At 39.4% G+C, this 27500-nt stretch overlaps 1 protein-coding gene and 1 long non-coding RNA gene across 7 annotated transcripts in view; one reads left to right on the top strand and one right to left on the bottom strand.

The window, feature by feature from the left end:
* LOC128891338 (rho guanine nucleotide exchange factor osg-1) overlaps positions 1 to 27500 on the bottom strand; it is a 61020-nt gene that overhangs the window by 25072 nt on the left and 8448 nt on the right. For all 6 annotated transcript variants that reach the window (XM_054150750.1, XM_054150754.1, XM_054150753.1 and 3 more), the window contains exons 2-8: positions 23751 to 23931; positions 18470 to 19096; positions 16903 to 17139; positions 15662 to 16148; positions 7405 to 7824; positions 5070 to 5373; positions 4239 to 4539 (exon numbers count right to left, since the gene is read on the bottom strand). In XM_054150750.1, coding sequence (XP_054006725.1) covers positions 4239 to 4539; positions 5070 to 5373; positions 7405 to 7824; positions 15662 to 16148; positions 16903 to 17139; positions 18470 to 19096; positions 23751 to 23912 — 2538 coding nt within the window. In that variant the 5' untranslated portion in view covers positions 23913 to 23931. The remainder of the gene's footprint in view (positions 1 to 4238; positions 4540 to 5069; positions 5374 to 7404; positions 7825 to 15661; positions 16149 to 16902; positions 17140 to 18469; positions 19097 to 23750; positions 23932 to 27500) is intronic.
* LOC128891400 (uncharacterized) lies at positions 22028 to 23612 on the top strand. Its single transcript, XR_008460817.1, has 3 exons — positions 22028 to 22208; positions 22307 to 22454; positions 22515 to 23612. It is a non-coding gene; the product is annotated as an uncharacterized LOC128891400 (long non-coding RNA).

Consider the following 27500-nt stretch of genomic DNA (forward strand, 5'->3'; position numbering starts at 1 on the left):
AATAATTACAACAATATCGAGTGCAGTTCATATCAGAAATTGTCTTTTAAAATAAATAATATTAAGTTGATAACGGTCAAAATTCAATACCCTAACACTCGATGCACGGGTATCCAAAAATGAAGTAAAATCGTGAAGGAGGTCAGTTCATTGATAAATGATTCAACCAAGGATTCAGATCCGCTTCGACATAATGGTTTACGTATTATTTGTAATACGTATTGGAAAAAAGACATTACAGAGAAACTAAAAAAGAAGTAAAACTCACAATAATATGTTTTGAAGATGAGTTCAAAATATATATCTACATGTTTCATGTTGTGTATATTTATGGCTCTTTCCGGTGTTAAAATTGTTCAATTCTATAACATAATCTTGAATACAATATTTGGAAGAACATTATCAATTATTCATCATCGACATGCATTTACAAAAATTCTTTCGAATAAGAATACATTAATTAGAACATCTTTTCGAATAGTCGGAGTATGACTGTTTGACAAATTTTGAAACCTTCGTTAGATATTCACGTCGAGGGAATGACATGGCAAAAATTCGGCTGCGCGAAATTTAGAGGGAAAAAAAATAGCTGGTTGGGTGACTGCGCAGCGTCACGAATGATGAAGAGGGGAGACTGCTATAAATTTTACGTGGTACCTACGTGGGATTCAACGTCACGTTCTCCGCCGACGTCACGACGCCCCGAGCGTTGTAAGCTTCGCGATTCATTCATGAAATTCTAGAAATTCACGCAATAGCGAGCGGAACCGATGACATCAGAAGATAGATAAAGAACCACCCGAAAATATCCCCGATTATCTGTAGGCGCGCTATTTTCGTCTCCGTTGGTTTATATGTTTTCTTAGCGATCTTTCGAATAAAAATTCTATCCGCGCGCAATGACGCTGGGCGTCGTATTTTCACGCGCTCGCGGACAAGCGTTATTTTCACGTAGGAATGTCAACCTGTTTTCTTTTTTTCCCCCGCGAACGTAACATCTGAAAAATTCCAACCAGCCTCGCGTTGAAATATTTTATAAACTTGAACGTCCGAAATAACCGATACAGGCTCCCTTTTATCGAAATTTACGCAATATCGTGGCGACGAGATTTTCGACGCGGTATAAATTAATATAGGTTGCGAACCATTTAAGGGGGTTGGGTTAATTTAGAGATAACGAAAATTAATTTTTCTTTGAGACTCGAATATTAGAAATATTCTACTGAATGAAGTATGGTGACATTTATTGTTCTTCTTTTATTTTTATTTCTATTCTTCTAGCTGACAAAAGTGTGGTTAAATTCTTTTTTTTCTTTTCACATTTTCTTGAAAACTCAAGTCTTTAAATCATTACGCTGAAAGAATTACTGCAATCAACATTCTATCTGAATTGATATCCACAAACGATCATAAATATGTATAGTAATCAATTGCATTATTGTTTCATCGCCTTTTTATGGAAAATAGTTTTTATTCTATGCACTTCATTATAAATAAATGTGTCCTCTTGCCTATTTCCGAGGAAATTTTTGTCGTCTTTTCACTCCCACGCTCGCTTGTGACATAACGGCGCGATGACTAGCGTTGGTATGACCGAAAAGTGGCCTTTAAAATATTTTTGACTGCGGTAAACTAACCGTATACCTTCGGCCCACGACATGGCAGGAAAGTGTAAATTGGACCTCGGGCAAAAGTGAGCTTCGCACGCCTGGTTGAAGGTTTCATTCGACCGTTTCCTCGGGGCAGACGTGGTCAAAGTTTTATTAGAATAATAGATATCCAGTAAAACCAACGCGTAGCGATGTATCCGTGACGTTTATTCGATGCAATCAATTAAATTTTTATCTATTCATCGCGAATCATTTTATTTCACGATCCAAACTCCAATTTTTATTTAACAGATCGACCATCCCGTCACCCACGTACTGGTGATAGGACTTCTGAGGAACAAAAAAAGATTAATTCTGAAGATAAGGTGTTAAAGAAACTAAATCTGAATAGAATTCGTAAATTTGGCGAGGTCACGATAAATAATTTATTAATTTATATATGTAGTTTCCAATTCTCTAGGAATAACAATTTAGCCTTGCAGAAAGGATCTAGCAGGATAAGGATAGTCAATCGGTCCCCAACCCAATTTTCATTGCTATTATTTTAATTACTCTTCATTTCATTCTTTTTAATTATTTAACGATGTTCTAAGACTCCGATCATCATTCCTGATTTTTTTGGTAGGTGTCACTCACACGGTTCTTCGGAATTATCACTCGCAAAAAATAAATTATTTATTTTCTACCCTTAGTAATTAAAAAAATACCCTGAAAAAGATATATGAGATGCAGTTTATAGGTATAAATATTTTCGTTTTTGCAGAATTTAAACATCTGAAATAGTAACCGAGAAAAAAAATAATAAAATTAAGTCATATTACTCTTACACGGAGGGTTAATGGTCTGGAACTTTGTGGGATGATGTATTAGGTCAAAAGCATTGCACGACACATAATAGCAATGAAAATTGGGGTAGGGGCCGATTGCCTATCCTTATCCCGCTAGACCCATTCTTCGCGTAATAATCTGGCAATCAACATGTTAACATATAACAAACTACCGATCTTCAATTTTTTTCCGTTACACGAAATTTATATTCAGAAAAACTGTTACCCATCTTTGTTCAGCTATACTGTTTTCTCTCGAATGTTTTCGCACTCGAGTTCTGCGTCACGAACGTTCTGCTTTCTTTCAAACGTGCAAACCGCGTTTCCTTCTCGTGTGACTAATTTCCGTTCACGCGTGCCCTCCGTTCGCTCGTATCGCGAAGAGGCTAATCAGGATAAATAGGCGTGATGCTTCTTCTAAAACGAACAAATCTATTTTTATGTTCCCCGTCCGGGTCGATGCTTCATCTCAGTCTATCCACCACAGTGTATCTCGTTTTCTCGAAGAACTGAGAAGCGTTAATAAAATTATTCTTTTTGGTAGGTAACGTTTTGCTTTGAAAAAGTGAATTTTGTGGAGAAAACAGACCTTTTGTGGAAATGTCTACTAAATGCCAAAAATGTTGACCTTGGCGCTTAGTAATATAGAGTGCAATAAAATAAATTAAACTTCGACAGGCACAGTTCAAAACAAAATCGATAGAACTCTCTGTAGAACACGATGCGCGAGGAGAAGTTCGATTAACGAAAGAGCATCGACCGTACCTCGTCCCCTCCTGAGACCCTAAATATGATGTTTCGAGCAGGGTCGCTCCCACAGTATGCATACACTCTGGTGTCGATGTATCAAGCAAGGTCGGGTTGCGTAAAAATGCCAGTGCTAGACAGGCGGATTTTGTTCGCATCGGTAGAGGCCGATCGTTCCCCAGGTACGCCTAAGACCAGGAATATCCTCGTGAACGCCCCCGCCGTGCCAGAATCAAGGGGACACTATGCTAACCTCGAGTGCACCGGCCAAACTACGAACTCATCTCAGAAATATGGCCGAACATTATTATTAGATTACGTATACACCGCTGGTCTGGAGTCGTGCGTTACGTCTAACGACTCTTTGGACATTTTCCTCTCTCGTTTCACCGATTTCCAGCTTAAGAGCTGTTAACACGAGGACCAATTGTCGGAAGCAAGAACTAATGCCTGAAGCTTGCGAGAGCTGGAACACGAGGACCCTCTGTTGGGAAGGTTTGCAGGTACTAAGAAAAAAGTTAGTTCATGTGAATAACCGTCTTCAATCTGTCATGTTCTTGATTCGCTCGAGTGCATAGGCTCCTTCCTTTTTTTACTGATTAGCTCGTTGTTTCGCATTTTACGTAAAGTATGATTACCATTCTCAGAGCAACATTTGACAAATTTAAATTTAAATAAAGAATAAAGTAACAGAAATTCATATTAAATTTGTCCTATACTTTTTAAATAATATCAAACTTAAAAAATTGTTAACTATTCGTTTTCAATTAGATAGGATTTATAAATTTTTAAGAAAGCCCAACTTTATAAACTAAACTCGTTTATGGTTAGTTTATAAAAACCATATTATTATTTTAGTAATTTATGTTCATCAGAAATTTCCATTTATTTAGAATTTAAATCCGTCGAGCCCTTGTGCTTCTTTTTAGCTTCACTCTCTCAATTCCCTGAGCTCGCTCCCACTCAACATCTCGGTCCTTCATTCCCCTTGGCTTGCTCCCCCACTTTCAGTCGTTATCTCTCTAACTACTATAATATTAAATTCAGTACTCACGTTCCGATGCACCGGTGCACGTGCCACCCTCTCCGAAGATCCTCGAAGTAGTTCCGCGAGCAGTTCAGGACTTGGTCCCGGAAGACCTTCGAGTTTGCTCGGGCTGGAAGTGGTTCTATGGTGGCAGGGCGTGGGCGGCTCTGAACCGCTGTTATTTGAGCTTGTGTTGTACGAGAGATTCGCGGAAACTTTTCTGCGCGGACGTAGACCTTCCTCGAGAGCTATGTCGGTGGTTCTCGGCTTCGCCATTTCAGCCTCGAGCATTTGCCCGTAAGGACCGCGCAGAGGCCTTTTACTATACCTGCACAAATTAGAATAAATTTCAATGACAATAGCTGCGATTACACTCGAAACAGATTTCACCAAACGAATATTTTAGAAGGCAATTCTTCCCTTATTAGTGATATGTCAGAGGAACAGAAATGAAAATTAATTGGTTATTCATGTGAGGACATTTTGCTCCACTTCTTTAAGAAAAATTATAAAACAAACCGAAACTCTAGCAGAATAGTTGTATCCACATAAACCGTAGTATATAGGCGTACGTAAGATATTGTATTGTGTCTTATTATTTAGTTTATAAATCAAGCAGACTAGTTCGATACACTTATTACCGAATAAAGTATCCACGTTAATCACGCGACCAATTTTAAACACACCTACGAGTCAACAAGCTTAAGGAACTAAGGAAAAATGTCGAATAAAAAGTTATGAATTTGAATGATAGAAAAGTGCGAAAATAATCGAAGCGTTGGAAATCTAATGTGGAAGAATAGTTCCTACTCTAATTTCCGTTCTATTAGGATATATTAGCGATAATTCTCGCGTTACCTTCTAGGCGTGTGGCCTTCGCAGTCGGAGAGGTCGCTGGGCGTCGCAGGTGGCTCGTCTCTTTCCTCGCTGCTCTGTGCTGACAGCTTGTTCCTGTCGGTCTCCAAGGGCTCCGGCCATTGGGTTATGTACACACCCTTTCTTCTTTTGCTGGTGTCCCCTCGATACCTTCTCGTTTTACCCGATGGCGAGGACGTTTCCGAGGGCGCCTCACTAGTCGCCTCGCTACCCTCGCTCGCCTGGCTCAGCCGTGGCTCTTCCGGTGGGGGTGTGATTATCACCTCGTGAGGCTCTATCCTATTTTCTGCCACACAAAACAAATCATTTTTTTTAAACCTGCTAGCGAGATACATACATATAATATTTTTAAATCGACGGTTTTTTGATATATAATATATATTTGCACACATGTGTTACGTATACGATCATCGATCAAATTGTTAGAGACACCGAAGGAAAAAAGATCTGAATCTTTCAAGGACACGATGTTCATTTCGAATATAGAGTGTGTATCGTTCTGTGATGAACATTTTTAAATTTAACAGCACCGTGTAATAAGATACAATCTAAATAAGATTGTATGGATGAACTAATTTTTTTTCATTTATATTGTAGAAGTTATTGAATTATATATCTTGATCTTCGAAACATGTTTATTCCTTAATGCATTTGATAATCGAATCAACGTCTGTAATTAACGTAAACGTGTTCTTTTGAGATAAAGTGAATAGACCAATTAACAGAATAAACGTTCTTTTGAGAGAAACCTAGGACAATCACAGAAGATTCTACAGAACAACAAGTAAAAAAATTCATATACCATTTTACGCATTTTAAAATTCTAATGAAACAAACCAGAAAAATCATTTCAACTTTCCATGAAATAAAATTATACGACTCGATGAAAAGGAATCCAGGGTGGGAAAGGTCACTTTAATTGTGCTCCGTAACCTTTTCCTCTATACATTTTTTTCAGTTTCACGTGAAAAAGAGCTGCAAGCTGTTCCAGTTCTCAGAATCGATTTACGCATGATTGATTGGTATATTAAAAAATATTGCTCAACATCCTTGTAACGATTTTCAGAAATAACTTCAATCGAATGCACAGTATTATTAATTTCAGTTTGCCCCAGTTGCACTCGTGTCTCTAGTACCTCTATTTGTAAAATTACAATTGTATGCGTACAAGAAGAAGTTACTTTGTACTCCTCAGCAAAAGCTTAGCGGATCGTACGCAAAGTAATTTTGCACTCAGGATGGACAAAATTTTCTAATTTTATATACGATTTATCCCAAGTGCTTAATTTCTGTACCGCCAGGTATTTCGTCCTTTCACGATTGAAAGTTGAAAAAAAAAAAAAAAACAACCAAAAGATGGGAACGAAAGAGAAAATCGGAAGCGCGAAAAGATACGAGAAAATGAGATTGCTATCCACTTGGTCCAACTGTTCCCAATGTATATAACTCTCTTGCCACCGATCGAGAAACGACGGAAACGAAAGCAAGCTGGGCGAACAGTTGCCGTCATAGGTCAACAGATCACCGTGGGCTAGCATTTATTGTGATTAGCGGGCTCCAGCCACGAGCTGGGCGTGAAGTCATCAATGAAGACGGCTATAACTCCGTGACGCTGAAACCTCTATTTCGTATCTGGCACCCGACGTTCCGAAAATAGAGCGGGCGCGAAATAAAGTGGAAACTTGGTTACACCTTTATGCCACCGTACTCCTGTCGATGCACCCGAAATAGTCCTTCTTTCCTTGCCCGCTGGTGGACAGACGAAAATATTTGGCCACCCCATCCGGTTCGATTCGATCCTAATGTATCACGCCGACACGAGCCCACTTTCAACGAGCGATTCCTAATCTCTGCCAGTCGATGCTTCGATAAACGTGTCAACGAATATCCGATAATTAAGAGCACGGGTCGTTGAATCTTACGTGCGGAGCGAAACGACCTATTACGATGCGAGTCACGATCGGATTCGTAGAACGTCAGGTGCACCGAGAACGGAGAACACGGAAGGTGTGATTCTGGCACGGATTAAGTCGTTAAATTAAAATTACAAGCTGCGAGGATGTCGGAGTTAGTAATATTATGTTGCCAATTTCTACTGACGAAATCGGATAAATAACAAACTGTTGCTATAAGCAACGAGCAATTTACAAATTCGTGTCCTGTGGGCTAACGATTTCGTACCTCTATGGAAATTAATTTCTTTTTTCACAATACGATCTTTTAGAAAAAACAAGATACCATTAATAGTTCTTATCCCAAGAAATAAAAATTGTTTTGGATATTAATCTTTTACCCGTGCCAAAGAAGATGGACGAACCTTTCTGTACGGTTTCTTCGATTGCCGCGTTGTCAACGAGAGGATAGACGGGTTCGGACGCGAGGATCTCGATGGGAAGTGCGTCAGGCTGCACCAGATCCACTCTGGGCTCGTTGATCTCGGGAACCGGTGGTTCTGGGCTGGTGAGGGCACTGGACGTCGCCAGACTATCAGAACCATCGCTTCTCGGTCGGATCTCTTCGAGGTTTCCGGTCTGCGGTACGCCCAGGCCTTCAGCGGAACCGACGGCGCTGTCGACGCTGGGCGTCGATGTTCGCGGGCTCTGACGACTGGGGCTGTTCTGCGGCGTCGAGACAACTGGACTGACATCCCCTCGTCTTCGTGGCAACGTGCTGGCGCGAACATCCTTGCTCTCTGTACGATTCGATGTCGCTAACGGTTGAACCTTTTGTCTATTGGCTGCAAACAGAAGTAGGGTGATATGTATAATTCGTTTTCTTTAAATTAAGGAGGGAAATAGATTTAGGCTCAAAGAGCCCGAAAATCAATTTAATACGTCCTCAAACAGAAGTACAATATTTAGAAGTAGGATCATTCTTATGTAACGTACAAGATCATTCTTATGAAACGTAGAAGATCATTTATTTATTAGAACTGGGAAGGTTTAATTTCGTTCGTGCTGAAAGATTTGTACCCAAAGATTCTGTGCGAGATACATATACGAAAATATTAACAAACTTGGCAAGTATCTACATATAATATAATAAATAGGTACACGCGCGATATCGATACATCTGCTGCGAATGTGAAGTTTCTATGAATATTTTCGGACATCGGCTATATATAGGACGCCAGATATAAATTGGTTTACTCAATAATACAAGATTGTGGTTCTGACCTGTCAATCTTCGTAACTGACTCTTTTGAAAATGAAACCTCGTACAAATAAATTTTCTTCCACATTTTCGACTTATTTCTGGACCAGAATCGTCTCCTCCTATTACAAATTGCGGGACACCGTGTGCGATGGCGTACCAATGATATATCCACATCATGGCAACGATAACAGTACGGACAGAGATAGGAAAAATTCTTATTTAGATACAAAAATTTGAATAGCGAATGAAATATGGAAAATGATTTCTTCCTTACTTTTTGAATTAAAATTTAAATCTAAATTAAAAAAATGAAATAATGTCTTAAAAGCATTATTCACCTTCCTGCGCAATAGAATTATTTGCTTAGATTAGAATAAAGTTGCCTTGTCTAAGGGTAACCTAAAGATTAGGCGAATTATACAATTGTATCTATCGCAAATTAGTTCGATCAGTGTAAGTTTACACATATTCTTTCTAAAATTAGAGAATTTCTTTTAAACGAAAATTGTAGTATAGTAAAATAGTCAGCACTAATTTACTATGACAGTGTGTTTCTTAAAAAACGCTTATTTAATCGCATAATGAATTCCTTTGCCAATAATATCACGACTTACTAAAACTCTTGAAGAAGTCTCTCTTTCTGAAAGAAAGCTACAGGGCAAATTACTCTTTTATTAAATATTTTTACTAATTACTATTTGTTCCGTCGAAGCAGAGTACACGCGTTCCTCGGTTAAAGGGTAGATAAAAAACCGAGATCGAAAAAAAACATCCATGGAATCTGTCCGTTTCCCGACATCCTTCTGCAACGCTGAATCTTCAATTTTTTAATCGAACTGTCTATCACGGCATACCTCGAAACGCAAAAAAAAAATACACATTCGTGGAACGTGTACTCTCCCTATTTTTAATAGTACCTCGAGTGTTCTTGTACCAGTGGTTACAAGGCCACCGTGAGCGAGACCACGCGGGAAAGAGAGAGGAAGTTCTAATTACCTCCACGAGTGTTAGGTAAGTTTGGCAGCCCTCTCAACACGAGGAGGTGGACCATTCCAATAATAACAAGCGGAGTGTGCGAGTGGGAACGGGAACGAAAATCTCGGTGACGCTCCAAATCGACAGCATGTCGTCTTGGCCGAATTTCGCCTAACCGACTGAACGAGAGACAAACTCACGAGGGATGTTCAGCAATCACGAAAATGCAAGAAGATTCAAAACTTTTCAGAGACGCAGTTCTAATAGCGCTGATCAATTTTCATTCCAACAACGAATGAGCTAAGCTAGGGGTGAAAACATCCCCTCAAAGAAATTGTGAGTTCTCGTAGTATAGTGACCTGTGACCATCTAAATGTCATCAAGTTAAATTCCAGTCTTACGGTTTATGGTACCTTTCAATAAGAGAACCAAGAATATTAATAAGAAATAATTTCTTTATTGTATTTATAATTGAACAATCTCAGATATCGAAACAAATCACAATCAAAAGGTCTTTAATAAAATTATTTGAATGTCATCACATGCCAAACTCGTTTTCAAACAAATTCTAAATCTTTTGCTTTCTACTTCATCCTGTTTCTCATCAGAAATATGTACGTTCACTTTTCAACTGGTTCTCCAGAGATTTTCTGGTTCAGATCCAGCATCGATATTCCTTTCGATTTACGGGAAAGTGGAAAAGCGTACAAGTTCGATCGCCTTAATTATGACGCATGCTATAAATCATAGCAGACGATTATAAACGAATTCCACGTTCGCGAGCCCCGCTGCAATTATGGTGGTCATAATTGAACGTCAAATTAACCGCTGGGTAAATACTGCCTCCGCAGTAAAACACACATCCGTTAATTTAACTCGCGGACTACCAAAGGGAACACTTCTCAAGCACATAAATGTTGAAAAACGAAAAATTACGGAGTGCGTAAGTGCGCAATTACAAGCGCACAAAAAGGTTATAGGATGAAAAACGTGGCGTGTTCACAGTCCAGCCACTCTTTACAGTGCCAAGAAAGACGTTTATCAGTCGAAGCAAAAAACGAATAACGACAGAAAATAAAATGATACATAATTACTCTCTTTTAAAATTTATTTTCATCAACTTTAGTTGCCTTGTTACTATACGTCATTTGTCTACTTTGACTGTCACTTTCAAGATGCCCAAATTGATAATCCAATTGATCTTAACTTAAATTGGTTTACCATTAAACTTATCAAAAATATATGATAACCTCAAACGAGTAAATAATTCTCCAATTATTCTCCAATTATATCGTGTCGATCCATTCCCCAACTTTCGAAACATCCGTAAAATCAGATTCTAATTCGAAAGGAACAAATTTAATTTGTACCTGAACGGAACATTACTAGCATTTCTCAATGCACGATTCGTTCCTCATCGTCCGCCAGAACCATAACCAATTTCCTTATGCGATCGTTGCCCCAGCCAGCATTATTACCATCAACCTCGTGATCGTAATCACTGTCATCGCGAACGCATTTTTTCCTCAATTCGCGATAGACGGATAAAGGAAAATCTATTATATCAGCCGCTTTCACTCGATCCCATTCCGTCCGACGCGCGGCGTTCACCCGACGGTTAATAGTCGAGGATCGTAGCGGCAGCTGTATTTCAGAAGATACCTAGTTACCCGTCCTCGTAAACCGTCTTTCGCGCATAAAAGGTGTCCCGCGAGAGATTTGTTGGCGCGTTAGCGCGAAGCGTTTCCGGCTTGCGCCACGCACGCGATTCGTCGCGTTTCACGCTTTCGGCCTTGTTACACATTGAGAAATCGGCGATCTCGTTTTTCGGTTTTCTTTCTTTCCCGCGCAAATTGGCTGGTTAGGCTGGTAAGAAACGTAACGCCCCCGGAACTGCCAATGTGGTATTTTGGTCAACATTTTGCTGAAACTGTAATCAGTTTCTTTTTAATTGCTTGATTTGTTGTTCATTTCGTTCCAGTCGTTTCGACCATGTACGTTTATTATTTCTCGGTTTGACATATCGTCCCATTTGTAATACAGCGGAGCGTGTCGCGAGGAATGTCATAATATTGTGGATACAGTTTGTACTTTTAAAGATAAATATGAAAATGAAAAGGATTTTATTAAATGACTCACACGAGCTGGAAAATTTCATATCGAATATAAACGAATTTGCTATTTTTTTTAATTAACGATCATTGTTTATCGATATTGACACAAGTGTTGTTTATATAATGTTAAGAATAAAAACTGCACACTTTCGTCAATATTCTTAATGTGTATATATACTGTTTTCTAATTAATAAATACTGATTCTGTTTACAACTATCTTTATGATAGAAAATTTCCAGGCAAGCCCACCTGCAGAAAATTAAAAATTAAAAAGTAAAAAGTAAATAGCAACGGATGAAATTTTGATATAGGCAATAGTATTGGTGATAATCTCGATACTGAACGATAAGTAACGATAAGAGACTTTTTACATTCTCGTTACGATATCATTTCATAATCGTTTTTACAAATATCGAACGACAGATCATGTATATCTTATCCTCGCGTTTCTACTGGTTATCATACTGGATAAAATCATTTTTTGCTCATTTTCTTAAAGACCCAAGACTTAAAAGCATTATCCTGTAGAGATTATCCAAATGTAAAAATGATGTTATTCGACACTGCACATACTATCAGAAAATTTAGTTTACTCTGTGAATGTTATTAGCACACATTATCTAATCAGAGTGATTCGTTTGATTAGATCCTAAGCTTCTTAAAAATATTTTCTATTTTACTGATTATCGCTAAAAAAATGTACGTAAATTGGAAGAGCTTAAATATACGTCGCATATTTTATAGTTGCCACAAAAATAAATCTGAAACATCGCTCAATTTTTAGATCGTCAAAACAAGCAGACCCCCTAAGCGGTTACCTAAGTACACAATAAGCTTATTCAGGCCAGGGACACAAATGCATTACTTTTAAGGTCACAGAAAACAGTGTCTGGTATCTCTCTTATTTCAAGTCCTTTATTATGAAACCGAATCTGCCACGGTATGTATGTAGTTCAGGGTTAGAGCTATACACCTAGACGAAAGTCAATGTTACGTTGCCACTGAGGCGTGACGAAAAATCTGGACCGTTAGGAGCGATCGTTATTTGTACATCTTCGAGTAAACTGGCCATTGTTTTTCAAGTAGACGTCAAACATAATCAGTATTTTAATAACGAGACATTTTTCAAGTGATCAGGAAATTTATGATATACTCAATAATCGCAAATGTCTCCATATTCATACTGAATGTTATATTTCATAATTAATACAGGGCGTATATTTACCGATCCTGTGAAACTAGGAGTCAGGGAAGTAATAGTTTATCTGCTAATCACGAAAGGAATGATAATTTCTATACATAATAATCCATTGAATTAAACCAAAAATCTGTATGTATGCTGGCATCTGCTTCATATTTCAGGACTACTTTACCAAAAGATTATGAAATTTGCTATGAAGACATCTTCATATATACGGTGCCTCGATGGATCGCATCTTTTTTCAAATTTTACGTGAAAATTGGCAAACATGGACACAGTTCCGCTTCGATATTTTCTCAGTTAAAAGTTTTGGCATATTAAAAGCGATAAGATTTGATACGTTCGAAACTATATAACGGCAGGAAAGTTTTGCAACAACGTTGCCAGCAGCTTCGTTGCCAGACGGGTTGGGACGAGCAGGATTTGTAAACCGCGGTGCGTCTTCAGCGCGAGGTGGCGAACGAAGAAAGAAAATTTCACGTTGGCCTCGCGGGGCGAAGATAAAGCGCGACAACGGGCTTAGCGTTGATCGACGGGATGTCTCGTGACGGAAAAGCGTGCGTTCGGTACCCTCGAAAATTATTGGACTGGAATTCGCGAAATAAAATACGCGCCCAACGCGTCAACGAATTTAGGACGTCATGCCTCTTTGACGCGCGTGAAACTTAGAAAGCATTCTCGCGTATTCGCGGTGGCGGTGTGAGAAAGAAACGAGAGGAAAGGAAAAGGAAAAAAAATACTCTCCAACTCAAGTTTCTCAATAACAAGAGTTTCGCGAGATACCGTTGCTTTCGCGGATTTAGATTGTCCCTATCTTGCGGGGAACGTCTTCCAACTGTAACACGCCGATTTTTATAGAACTTCGTACGCGGATGGAACTACGGAACACGATACATGTATACTTTGTTGTATGTTGATATTCGTGTTCGAGGAGGCGGAAACTACCCTCGAGGTTCTAGGAAATTTGCAGAAACTGACGGAAATAAAGAAAGTATTTGTAAAGTAGACGAAGGCATTTAATATGTTTATTAAACAGATAGAAAAATTTAATGTTAAATAAACTTTTTGTACGTATTTCATGCAAGTAATCATTTCATTTTTCTGGAATTTTTAACTAAAATGTCCAGGAAGAAAATAAATATTAGTCTACATATTTTAGCTACTTGTAAGCACTATTTTCCATGAGAAATATATGATAATCTCAACTCATTGAATAGCATTACAATTTTTGCAGCGATCAGAAATGAATATTCCTCGAATCTGTGGAAGCAATAACACTTGCCGAAGAAGTACGGGGACATGTAATTCTCTAGAAATAAAGCTTTTTCGACAAATGGGAATAGACCGTTGTTACAGAAACCTCTGTCTTTTCTTCGTTCTGATTATATTTAAGTTAGAAATGGCCGTAAATGGTAACGATTTTGATAAATTTCCCAATAATAAGAATTTCGCGAGATACCGCCGCTTTCACGGATTTAGATTGTCCCTATCTATGTTATACAAACCGACACCTACATGAATGTAATAATAGACATAATGGGTAGTGTTTATTTGGCGATCCGCCATGCCGCCGGAGTCTGCATTCCCGCGCACAGCCGACGCTGGCCAATATTTACAAGTACACGTACCGTATACAAATCATATAATTAATTGACAATGTTTTCCCGTCCAAATTTCCGCGTTCGTTGCAAACGATTATTTTTTCACGCAGCCCTGAAACGAAAAGAACTGGAGTTCATGTCGCTCCATTATGTAACGTTGATACCACGTTTCCGATTTTTCTTTTCACTTTGAAATTGACAAATAGAAATGGTTCATCTCTTTTTATCACAAAGAGCAAACGAGTTGTATGAGATTCAATTTAGTAATCACGTCGTCCAATTTTTACGATTAATTTTGAATACATATCCGAAAAATTAAAAAATTAAGAAATTATAAATATTTCAAGTATAGAAATATTTACATATCTATGAGAATCTATATATTTATAAATTGATATATCTATATATCAATTTCATAGATATTTCATGTAAGTAATGATTTTAACCCTTCTGGAATTTGTAACTAAAATGTCTCGGAAGAAAATAAATATTAGCCTAAATATTTAGCAACTTGTAAGTACTCCTTTCCATAATAAAGATACGTTAATCTCAACTCGTTGAATAGTATCGAAATTTTCGCAGCGATCAGACGTGAATATTCCTCGAATCTGTGGAACACTTGCCGAAGAAGTGAAACAGAGCCTTCTACGGTGAATGACTAGCAGAACCAGTTTCGAGCAGGTGAAGACCCGAAAAGATAAACACGGAAACAAAGTACAATGAATGCTTTGGAGTAACTGTTCTTAGGGTCGCGCTTCCATTCTCGCTGTTACGCCTATTTAAATGGCCCCTACTGTTTCGTTTACGACTATTCGTAGCAATGAATTCAGATATCGAGCACGATAGTCGTAAATAAAATTTTCAATGATACCATAGTTCGAGTTGCTGGTAAGCTCGCCTTTTCCTTTGCAAATGAACTCGGAATGTAGCAGCGCAAGACAAACGATATTTAAAAGTTTGTAGAATTTTTACACGTCTTTTAAATAGTTCTGGTGAATGTTGGATATATTATGTGCTTCCGAGTGTAAGTAGTGACTTTTTTGAAAAATGGCATCGTCGCCTTTGCCAATATTGCATTTGGCTTCGCCAGAGATCCGAGGATTCACCACTGTACCTGAGTTTCGACCACAACAACGTGGATTGTGAATGACATCAAATTTCCACGAATAAGTAATTTTTCCAAATTTTAAAAATCCAAGCCAATTGGACTGTGGGAAATGCTGATACTTGCTTTGACTATCTACGAGTACCCTCACTCTTCCTCAGCTTTCTACTGTTAACAGTTATAAGTTTGTCCCTGTTCGATTATGTATTATATTTCTTGCTAAGTAAAAAAGCCTCGATTTGACTTTTTTTATGCTTCAAGATTACTTAAAAGATGGCCCTCGTATACGATTACATAAAAAGAAATTTCATTAGCCCAAAATTTTATTTAAAGACAAGATGGTCGCATTTGATCCGACCGTAGGAGAAGAGGATTAAACTATGCTTACTCGAACCTTGTCCGCTAGATATAGCAAGATTACCTTGATTAAAGTCCACCTGGCCAAAGGAGGCGCTCCTGTACGGCGCACCAGCCCTGTGAAAGGTAAGAAGAGGCCCTCTGGGTTCCAACCTGGTGACCGCGTCCCTCGCCTCTCCCTCGTTGACGCCGCCCGTGGCAGCGTTCAGATTATCGCACAAGTCGTCCACACATGTAGCACTATCCACCACCGAATCACTGTACTGTCTCAGGTGTTTAGGCCCGTCCGCACTGGCGTTCAGTTCGTTTTTTATGTCACTTACGTCACCACTGCTCCTGTCGTGTTGCCTGCCCGATCGCGAGAATCTCCGCGAATCGGAGAAGGGCTTCCTCGACTCACTGTAACACTCATCACCCACACTCTCACTCCGACCTATCGTCTTCAGGTGATGTTGCTGGGGATGCTGGTTGCTCGGGCTGTGGCCATCGCTGTGCGAAAAGCTTCGACAGGTAGGCCGACCGTCGCAGCGACCGCATCCTGGATTGGTTGCCTGAGAAGAAATACGATTTCCTAGTGAATATTAGGACTTTTTCAATAAAGCATAAAGATGGGATACTTAGAACCAAAAGAAGTCTGATCGCTACTACGATATGTTACGAAGATGGATTGAAACAAAAACTCTTTAACCTATAACAACGCGCGAGACTCATGGTAGAGAATTCGAGTAGAACATTGAGTAGAATTTTGAGTAGAGAACAATTTGAGTAGAATTTTATATCTGATTATGGCACGCACAGGATTAACATGGTCGCTTGGTCACTGTCCAGTCTCCCAGCGGTGTATCTAATAGCATAATACTATGACCCGTGCTAGAGTCATGCACAGTGATCATATTAAGAGACAGCTGGTGGGATCCAGTGGAATAACTGTCCCAGAATCTCAGTTCATAATAGTGTTTAGCAATTTACCGAGTTCCGGGGTGCTGAGGTTCTTGTGGTCGCGAGGATAATTTACATAGCAAAGTAAACAAGGAAATTATCGTATTCCTTAACTGAAGTTTTTAATCGAATCTGGCATTTGGAGTGGACGATGAAGAAGTAGAAATTCTGAGAAAGACAACAAGGATATGCAGATGGTTAAACATTTGAGCGACGCTATTGATTTTAGATCGATTATGGATGAAGCTCTCTATGCCAGGATTCGTTCTTTCGTTGTGATCACGTTTGATCCTCAACAGTGTGGAAGAATAGAAAGAGGATATATCTAGAAGCCATCGTTTATGAATTGAGAAACGAACTTCTCACCTGTGGATAGCTTTGTGGTGATTGCTGGTATCCAGTGGGAGGTGGAGAGGATGCTTGAACACGAGAAGGTCTTCTGGGTGGTGGTACCGGTGCTGGTCCCTTGAGTTTTTCGGTGAGCTCTCGAAGGCGCTCGGCCTTGTCGCTCCGGGGGCCGGAAGAGGACTTCTTGCCACTTCCTCCTCCGCCCCCGCTCCACCGGAACCTGTGCAATCGGTCCACCGCTATCACTGCTGGCTCCTAAACAAACAAATCAAACCCCCCTTACTTTCAACGGGTATCATAATCCTTAAAGAGTATCCTGGAGGACCTGAAACGATCAGAATTTTTCGAAAAGGTTACTTCACCATTGGTAAAGATTTCATACTAAATGGACCAATGATTGACAGTATTAATATCATGAAAACGCATCTTACTGGTGGATTCTAAATAAACAAATCAAATCTCTTTTACTGGCAGCTTTCCATACATACTGTAATCGTTAAAGAGTACCCTGAAGAACTAGAGAGATTGAGTCTGGATAAAACTTTTGAAAAAAAGTTATTTCATCCTTGGACTAACGATTAATAGCATTATTATTGTGAAAATCGACTATTTAGGTTAACGTTTACAGCGTCCTGCACTGTCTTAGGTATTCGGGATTCCTTTGTTACTTCTTACTGATTTTCTGGATTACTATGATTCTCATCAGATTTTTAAGGTCGTGCACTCGTGACCAGACCAATTTTTGAATCGACCATGCTGCTTCACGTGCGCTGCCTCGTGCCTGCCCGCGAGGGAAAAGACAGATGACGACCAAAATAGAATATCGCTCTTCGACTAGACACCTACGTATCGCATGTACGAGTTTCCGATTCTCTAGGCCCGTCACTTTCTCGCGATCAACTTTTTCTCTTAACGGTACTTCTTACTCCAAAATTAACCGGAACAGGATCTTGGAAGAAAAATCATAACATGTGAAGTGTCAAAACTTGTCAGTATCCTGCTACAAAACCCCCTGACAATCGCTGCGTGATACAAAAGACACGTGACCAAGAAACTGGTACACCTATCAAAGACAATGGTGAAAGTAAATGGACTCGTTATTTGCTCCCATAATTAAAGTCAGAAGATATGCACGATACGTGCTAATTGCATCCGAGTATTCCTCGATCAACGTTTACGAAACGTCTCTTACCTCCATCAGCAGCCATTAATAAATACTACATCTCCTCGCCACCACCTTGTAACCCGCCTCGCGAGTTTTGACACAAAGCGTCCGCAGGTCGAAGACACTTCGTCCCAAATACCAATCAACGGACTCACTCTTACGAAATCACAGCAGTTTTTCTACGACCTCCGTGAGATTCCACCGTCCATGGATCACCGAAAATATCCTCCAGAATGAATTCGATCGGGAGACCCAGTCGTCGAGGTAATGGGCCCGCGACGACAACCTATTGGAACAGACTCGAGCGACGATTCCCAATCGGCAATAATAATCGCGCGTCCACGAGAGGCGATCGAGTCGAGACCAATTGGACAATGATCCACGGTAACTTGGAACGATCCAACGATCGATGGAATATACCTGCAGCTTCAGCGTCTGATGCTTGGTCCACTGTGCGAGTTGTCGCGGCACCGAGACAGACTGCAGCGTCGGGACGACGGTGGACGTGTTGAACGACGTCGAGGAGGATGGCGACGAGGACGACGGTACCGCCGCCGTTAGAGTTGCGGACGATTGTGGTTGATGGTGCTGGCCAGTGCTGTTCCCCACCGATGTTTGCAGCATCCCTCGGTTATTATTAGAGTTCACCAACGGTTGCGCCGACGTCGTTGGCGTCGTCAGCGTCGCCGGCTGTTCCATGCCGGCAGCACGGCTGTTCGAATACGTGGGAGGCCCAGGAAAAGGAGTCTGTCCACCTACTCCGCCACCGCCACCTCCAGCTCCACCTACACCTCCTCCTCCGCCTGTTCCGCACGTCGTCGTACTCGTCGTCGACGCTGCCGTCGCTGTCGACGGCGGAAAACGCGGCAACGGCAGACGGGAACGCGGCCCGATGCAACAACAATCGGCGATGCTCGAGCTTAGCTCCAGGACAGGATTTTCCAAGGATTTCTCCGTCAGTCTTTCCCTCGAGTCGTTTTCCCGGGAGTTTCTCTTCCGTCTTCTGTCTTGGGACTCTTCTCTCGTGTTTGACGGCGGCAGGCTCTCCTGTAAACAGACCACGAATAGGTTTGCGATGGATACATTCACAAACTTCACTTGCAATTAGCTGAAAAACTGCTGCAGGGTTGCGTTGTAGCAACTCAATTGAAGTCAACGTTACAATGCAAGATATGACACCTCCTTTGTCAATGTCTGTTCACTTCTCATGTTTTTTCGAAGGTGTAGTGGAATACCGATGCCCATATAGAGAGGTCACCAAACCAATTTTCATAATGTTTTGATGAATCACTCTTGAAGTATGAAGCCAAACATATACACGTATACACACGCATTCATACGGAAAGAATTTATTGAAAAATTGAATAACATCAGGCAATAATTATCACAATTCCCATACAAATAATCCCAGACGTACGTGCAAACACACCCATACATACGAAATTTGTTAAATTTCGATGTGGCTCTACTATATGGAGTTTAAATAATAAATGTTTCCAGAAACAGTTATGACATACAGACAGTTAATATTTAATATTTAATATTTTATATTTGATAAATTGAATACCTCCACGACTTTGGTAGCTATTTACAGACTGTCTCTACTGATAACACATGTTAACTTCGGAAACGGACTCCCAAAAAATGCTGAACGACTACATTGTCATGTTACGTTTTCCCTAATCAGCAATAAATTAGTTCTCTACAATTGTATACACGGTGTTGTGTTTGCAACTGTGTACCCACCAAACATGCCTTACTGAGAAGTTTGAAATTTCGTTCCACCACAGATTGAGAATAAGGAAAAAAAAGAATGTTGTTTACAACTCAAAAGGAATGTGACACGTTGTAAATATTGCTCATACGATATGCTAATACTGAAATTTTCTCGGCGAAACAAGAGTTCAGGTACTCGTACGTTCTTCAAAAACATTTAAATAATACGTAAAGGAAAGATGGTGTACTGATTTGAATATTGAGCGTATTTAATTCCGAATGTACAATTTCCAATAAAGGAAGACTCCATCCTTTTCGAATGTCCATACCAGATCAGTTTGTATGCTTTCTTGTTTGATATAGCATAAAATATAGTATAAAAGCACCGGAATAAATGAGACCATAAAGCTCATAAAGTGGCTTCGTATGCAAAGAGGTTCAAACTGCTTTTTGAGGTACCGCATAAAACGTAACGTAGGAAGTAGAACTTGCATCTACAAGGTATTTCACCTTGCCCTCGTCACATTGATCAATAAATTTATCAATTTAGATCTTTCCCCTTCGCCATCAATCAAAAAGTTCATTCCAGATATTATATAATAATCCCAACAGTTATTTCCTGATAGTTTGATTAGGTGGCTGTATTAATAATTAATTGACTCTAGCTTCGAGTGGAATTCCAAGTTCGCCATTGTTTATTAAATGTGGAACAACAAACAGGCTTGGACATTTTGTCCACCTACTGTCTACATAATTTCTCCTAAAACACCATTGTGTTCCTACTAACTCAGCCAACTCTAATATTTTACAATTTACAATAAAGTTTTTCCATCTCAACTTAACCTTTGGACTTTGTTATACTAGTCAATATCTCGAGAAACTATTACTTGCAATCCCTTTATTCGTACAAATTAATGCGACCTTCTTTAATCGAAATGCCAGCACTTCCAGTAACGATGACTTTCTAACTTCAGCACGGAAGAAAGAAACTTCCTCCATCAAATCTTTTCAAGCTACTAAAATGTCAGCGTCCAAGCTTAAATCATTATTCACGTCCTTTTACACGGCCCAACTCGAACGTGTGCGGGAACGATTGCGGTAAAGAGGATCCAAGAGGAGACAATGGCGTTGAGGTAAGGTGACGCTGTTTCTTCCCACGAACGGGCTTGAGATAAACTCCTCTGAAATAGATCTCCGACTCTTGTGTATGCAACACGACGTATATAGAGGATATGCTGGAAAGTAGAACCATCTAATCTCCTTTCTCGAAATCCTTCCGAGATAGCGAGATACGTTCTGAAATGTCTGTTTCGATCCTCGCTCTGACACCGCGTTTTACGCTCCGCCGCTGGAAACACGATACTACGCAGAAATGCATGGAAATGTGAAGATAACGAAATACCTCTACCTCTCGAATCATAATAATTTCGTAAGAATATATTTTCGCTGTCCAAGAAACTCAGGATCGAGTAGTTTCAGTTCCTCAATTTCGCTCCGCAATTGAATTCTGATGTGCATAAATCCTAGCTTTCAGCTGATCGATAAAACAAACGAGTGAAGCAGTTGATATAAAAACAATGATATTCAAACGATAAGGGATCGAATCGAACTGCGTAGCCACTTATTAAGTATCCAAATTCTTTCGTTTAGATTTTCTCAGTTCAGTACGTTCTTCTGTTTAGATTTTGTGAGTTTTGTCGAGTCTCGCTCGACATAGGACACTAAAGGGCTAATAGACCTTCTTATCGAACTCAAAATCAACCCGTACTCGCTATAGTCCATTACGTTTCCACAGCGTCTCACGTCAGAGTGAAAAGAAACAAAAATATTCTAACAGTCGACAATTTGTCGCAAAGCGGACAAAGAATGCAAAGGGTTGAAGCTAAAAGATGTTCTTTACGTGGCTAAAATCGGAGTACGAGCGTCGGATCATCAGCTCCCGATCAGCGTGCGCTGTGATCTGTCGCGATCGAAGGACTTGGCAGAGGTTCGCGGGCTCGTCCGTATGTGTCACACGGGATTCACGTAGCTGCTACGTGTGCGTATGATGTCAACGTGGATATTATTCCGGTTGAGCGAGGACGGCCAGCCAGAAAAATAGGAAGAGGAAGAGAGAAGGAAAAAGGGAGATGGCTCAAAATCGGCCCGAGTCACTGACTGGCGGCATTCTATTTGCGCGATCGGCTCTATATTTAGGATTCCCAACGTCTTCACTTTGCTCATGCGAAACTGCTATGTCGCGAATCCGTCGAAGGTCGTCACGACAGCCAACGGAGTTCGAATTCTTATTCGTGTGGACGACACGTTTTTAAACCTCGGCGGGATTTAGACGCGCCGACATAGGAAGTTGGATCACCTATAACGAGCCAATTTCGCCTCATAATTGCGCGCGTCACGCTACGCGGATAACATGTTCCGAGTGTGTGGACGATCTTGGTTCGAAGTGAGTAAAAAGAACTTTCTGTGATGAAGATGTTCAGAAGATCAAATCTCGATAACACTAATAGTTTCAATTCTGTGAATTACATTATTTTGTGGCAGGTGAATGGAAAAAGAAATTTTTGTGGAGATTCTACTTCTATTTAGACGAGTACATGCCTCTGAAACAATCAATTTTACAAACTACCTGTAGCTGCTACGAATCAGAACTCCCACAGTTAAGTCTTCATCGTTAGTAGCAGTACAGAAAGTAAGAGTATAATCTACCTAGCTACCTCGTACCTTCCAGTCAATCGTTGTCTATTTTCAGGATCTATTTCCAGCCTTCCTATCGAAGTTAAATTTCAATCGCCAATGATACACCGCCACACCTAGCTTTTCCCTGTCGGTGTACCTCCACCAACCGCAACAAACTAATGACGACGTTAAGAGTGCAGCCATAGGAGACTGTTGGAACACATCGATCATTCATTCAACAAAGACGACACACTGCACCAACGGACACCCTCATCATTCTCGATTTACGCTACTTACATTCAATTGTTATCGTGTAACTATACTAAGTATCCTGTTGCAACCTTCGCGTGCAACAATCTCGGTAAATCACACCTACACATTGGTCCCATGCATCGAACCTCAACTAGCCGTTACGGACGGTAATTTATCGTAAGAGCAGCATCGGTACGCGAGTCTGTGTCGTAACATTTGTGAGTGTAAATTGTGTGTATTGTATAATAAAGAAATAGTACTTTGAACAAGCTGATGAAATATCAGGAGAAGAATTTCATCTAACAGTCCTGAAGAATGAAAATTTTATAAATTTAATGACTCGTCCTCCAAAGAAATCAAAGTATGTCCTGGGATTAATTAAGATGGTTACTTTAGATGAAGAAGCTAGTGAAAGACAGTTGGAAGGGGAAAGAAGAGAACGTAGACCGACCTATACTGAGAATGAGAACCGTAATAAGCAAATTGAAACTGTTCAACTGTAGACAATTACGGTAATAATTACGGCAAAGTGATGGGGATTAGTGTGACGTGACCTAGATTCATGGAAAAGGTTAGGAACTGGGCGAATGCTCTTCGAATGGAACTCAGCTTAAAATATACTTGTGGCTGACGTGCATAAACTAATCTTAGCTATTAAATGACGATGGCTAGTCATTTATACCGAGTTTAACTGCAATTTAATGTAAGATTTAGTGACATAGAGTACAAATTTTTATAAAACTGTATAACTATTTTATTCTATTTAAATCGTTACTAAAATTTAAGAACAATAAAATAAGAAGACATGCACGCGTATCCATAAAATAAAATCAAATTGTAGGTGATTGTAAATTTGCAAGAACGATACAGTATTTGACGAAGAAATATAAGTAATAATGACAGGTTGTAATCCCATCCCCTTGTCACATTCAGGGTCCCAGGAGGAAATCATTGTTTACCCAGTCCTTTCTCAAAGCCACTCTTAACAGGATTTAGAGGGGCGATGAAAGGGTAGACAGCAGGTTAAATATATAGAAAAAAAGGGTAAACTTCTTACCTGAGAAAGTCGCAGACCGTATCTGGTGCCACCCAGCACGACGTATCCACCACCGACAGTTGCCCCAGTCATGGCTCTCGCAGCACCCCCTAGCCATCCTCCGAATCCACTCCCTCCTGCCTTTTCCGGCCCGCCACCCCCGTCTCCACCGACGCGGGGCATTCTTCATCCTCCCTTCACCCTGCACAAAGACACAATGCAGATTATGTACCATCATCAAGGGACAATAAACTTCACCCTTTGTCCTTTTAACTCGACAAAGAAGAAACAGCCAAGTATCTCCAAGTTAACAACAACCTTACAACTGTAGTATCCGCGCTTCCCATACCCAACAATAAGGAGTCAAATAAGAACACGAAACGTAGGGTACGGGATTGGTCTTGTAGGTAAAGCGATCGACTGTGGATCCGAGAATCGTGGGTTCTCGAATCCCCGTGCCTTATTTTTCGTTTAGACTCCTACACAACTTAACGATCAAGTTTAAGGGACGATCTACTCCAGAACCTTGAAGACATTAATCTATATTTATATTTTTCTTGAAGTTTCAACCAGGTCTAGAGCCATGATCTCTTCGATTCTTTACATCTCTTTAATCAACCTAGAAATTGATGAAGTTGTAGATGTACATTTGTTTATATATCTTTAAAGCACCCTGTAATGTTTTACTCTCGTGGTTCGCGAAATTATTTTTCTTTTTGTAACGCGATAACCCGCGAAAAATGATTGTTGTATGTACGTTGTGCGTCGACGCAGTTCAACGTGGCAAGTCTTTCGTTTTCAAGCTCGTTGAATCACCTGTTGCGTCGTCTGGCTGGTGTTTATTTAACGTTGGGAATTTGCGGAATTATAAGCTGCATTTAAATTTTGATGAATGGACTGATAATTGTAAAGCGAATAACATTGTTTAATGTGGCGTTGTAATTTAGATGAGGTTCAATTATTTCGCTCGGCTGTGTAAAGAGAGACATTCAAGCTTGTGTCATAGGATGGCTGTAACCTTTATTACAAGATTCATCCTATTCAATTCAGGCTAATAAAAAGGCTCTATTATCATTCTTACTGTACAACCACGTTTCAAGCTATATGTTTATAATTACCGAAAGAAATGATACACTGCTATCAAAATGCATGGTTTCACTGTTTCACTGTTTCACTGGTTTCTTATAAACGCTACTTTTGTCTGAACAATTTAACTCGAATTAATCAATCTCCATTATTAGTTGGAATATTCCCGTCACAATTCAACATCCTGAACCACTCGTACATGTTTGACAATGACCAATCACTAAGAATAATTTCAAAAAATTAAATAACGACCCAATTATCTATAAAATATTTCTAACGTCGTAAATCGCTACACACATCTTCCTCCTTACCATTTACAGCATGACAACTATTATAATTTCAATACCTACGGAATGAGCACTCTTCTTCATCGAATTTGCATCAATATCTTAATTGCTACACCCTTCGCTGCCATAAATTACACGTATCGTTAACGTAACTCAACAATTTAATTTCGAAAATATCGCGATTACAGGTCCACTTCGATCACACGTCAGATATCGCGAATGCGTTTATCTTCGTAGATTGACGTTGGTCTATAAAATAGCCTTAAAGCTTTTAGTAACTTGTAACGCGCGCGAGCGATAAATTTTCGACGAACTTTAATGGAACTCTCGCGCGAATTCTCGAGAATTTCATTCACCAACGGACGACACACTGTAAATAAATAAAATTGTTCCCAACGGTTATCAGGGAATGCGCAAACGTTCGCAGGAATTCAAAGAGCAATCGTCGTGCGTGCGTGCGTGACTTCGCATGACCAAGGCATTTTAGTCAGATTTGTTCCCGGTAGTAAAAATTTATAGTAACGATTCGGTTTCACGAGTGATACTTTCCGAACGTGGAATTACATATTTCTTTTCCGTTAGCTTTCTCTATGATTTAATGTCTATCGGTATAGAAAATTCGCGTCGTTCATAGAGATCGAAGATTTATCATTTTTCATTCCTGGAGTGTGATTAAAATGACGCATATTTTTTTTATATTTCGCGAGAATGTATCAAACGAATATTTTGTTTTATTCGATTACTGTTGAATTATGTGTCTCATTTGAAAACGAACAACATAGTGGTAGTTTTGTAATTATTTCATCATGTAGATTTATTATAATGTTTCGTTGAATATTAATAAAATGATATTTTGAATATGTTTCTCGATTTTAGATCTTCTTTATCAGCAACTTTAAATTAAAATTAAATTACATTCAGACACCAAGGAGTTTTTTTTACAGAAATTAATTACGAAGTTTAAACGCATCTGCTGTAGTATAAGAGTCGACCGGAAATTGACGTCATCGAACCGTTACATCCGACTTGGGTGTCACTGATTGAATCTAAACAAAAAAGGAAAGCATTTCGCTGACAATGAAACAGACAAGAAAATGTGCTCTTAAATGGGAACGTTGTAATTAATATCAGAATTAATTTTCATAAAAGAGGCAAAAGCAATTCGATGAAAAAAGGCTTGGAACGTACAAGCCATTTCCATTCGCTTGTCCGCAAAAAGATGAATATTATAAACGCGATCGTTCGCAATGGGACATCGCTTTGAAATTTTGCAGGAATTTGCATATCAAACGACAGAGTAAAAAATGGAAATTGAATTATTCACGTTCCTTCGTTAATTTCCCGAAAATCCAGAAAAACGATAAATATTCTCTGCTTTAATTTTTAAATTGGATAAACATTACATTATTAATATTTTACTTACGAATGCGTTAGAATGTAAATATTTTAGTACGTTTTTCGCGCAAACCTCCAAAAACCTAGCTTTCATCTAAACATGATCGCGATGGAGGCTTTATAGTTGCAAATATTGAGAGTTTATAAATATCCGTGTATGTCTTTTCTATTTCCGAATGCTGAAGGCTAGCTATATCGGAAGTTAAAGTGGTTCGTGCATCTTCGTAGCAAAGAGGCATTAACGCGAAGAGTCTATCATCGATCTCGAAATAATGAAGATTATAAACTTTCCACCCACGATGTATTCTTCGGTTGCAAAGTTAGCTTCGTCGTACAGAAGAAAGTAACATTATTTTTGAAAATTAAATTGAAGTAATTATTCCATCGATACATATTTTGATCTTGACTTTTTTACTTTGAACAATAATAGAAAATTTTATGAAATATTGCTAAATTTACGTCTTAAATTTCCTTTTTTATCACGTCCAAAGCAATCGCTGCAATGTTGATAATATCGATAAATTTCTAAGTACATAGTCTACAAACAAAAGAAAATAATGCTAGTACCAAACTGTTAATACTCGTGGAATAAATTGATAGTGGCGATGACTGGGTTGGTGTCGAAATTGGATCCAGTTAGTTTATATTTTATTACTACCACGAGAGCGAGGATTAGATTGCTTCACTGCCTAAATTCTGTTGTACAGAGTGCGTGTTACATGGCGTTCGATGTAGGGTCGAGATTTATGCGGCGATAAAATTCATTTCGTTGCATTACCCGTATACAAAAATAACGTTCTTTTTCGTGTATGCAAATCACTTTCGAGCTGGTCGCGTGTACAATTTATGAACAGCCGCGAAACAGGTTTGGATTAGCAAGAAATATTTCGATGCATCGTTGTAGGATTCTAAAAGAATTTTTTAAATCTGTCCTAATGCTAAGAACTTCTGCCATCGTGCATTTTAAATTGGTAGGTGATGATTAAACACTATACCTATTTCA

The sequence above is a fragment of the Hylaeus anthracinus genome, unplaced genomic scaffold (genome assembly GCF_026225885.1).
Source record: "Hylaeus anthracinus isolate JK02 unplaced genomic scaffold, UHH_iyHylAnth1.0_haploid 12001, whole genome shotgun sequence".
Taxonomy (NCBI): Eukaryota; Metazoa; Arthropoda; class Insecta; order Hymenoptera; family Colletidae; genus Hylaeus; species Hylaeus anthracinus.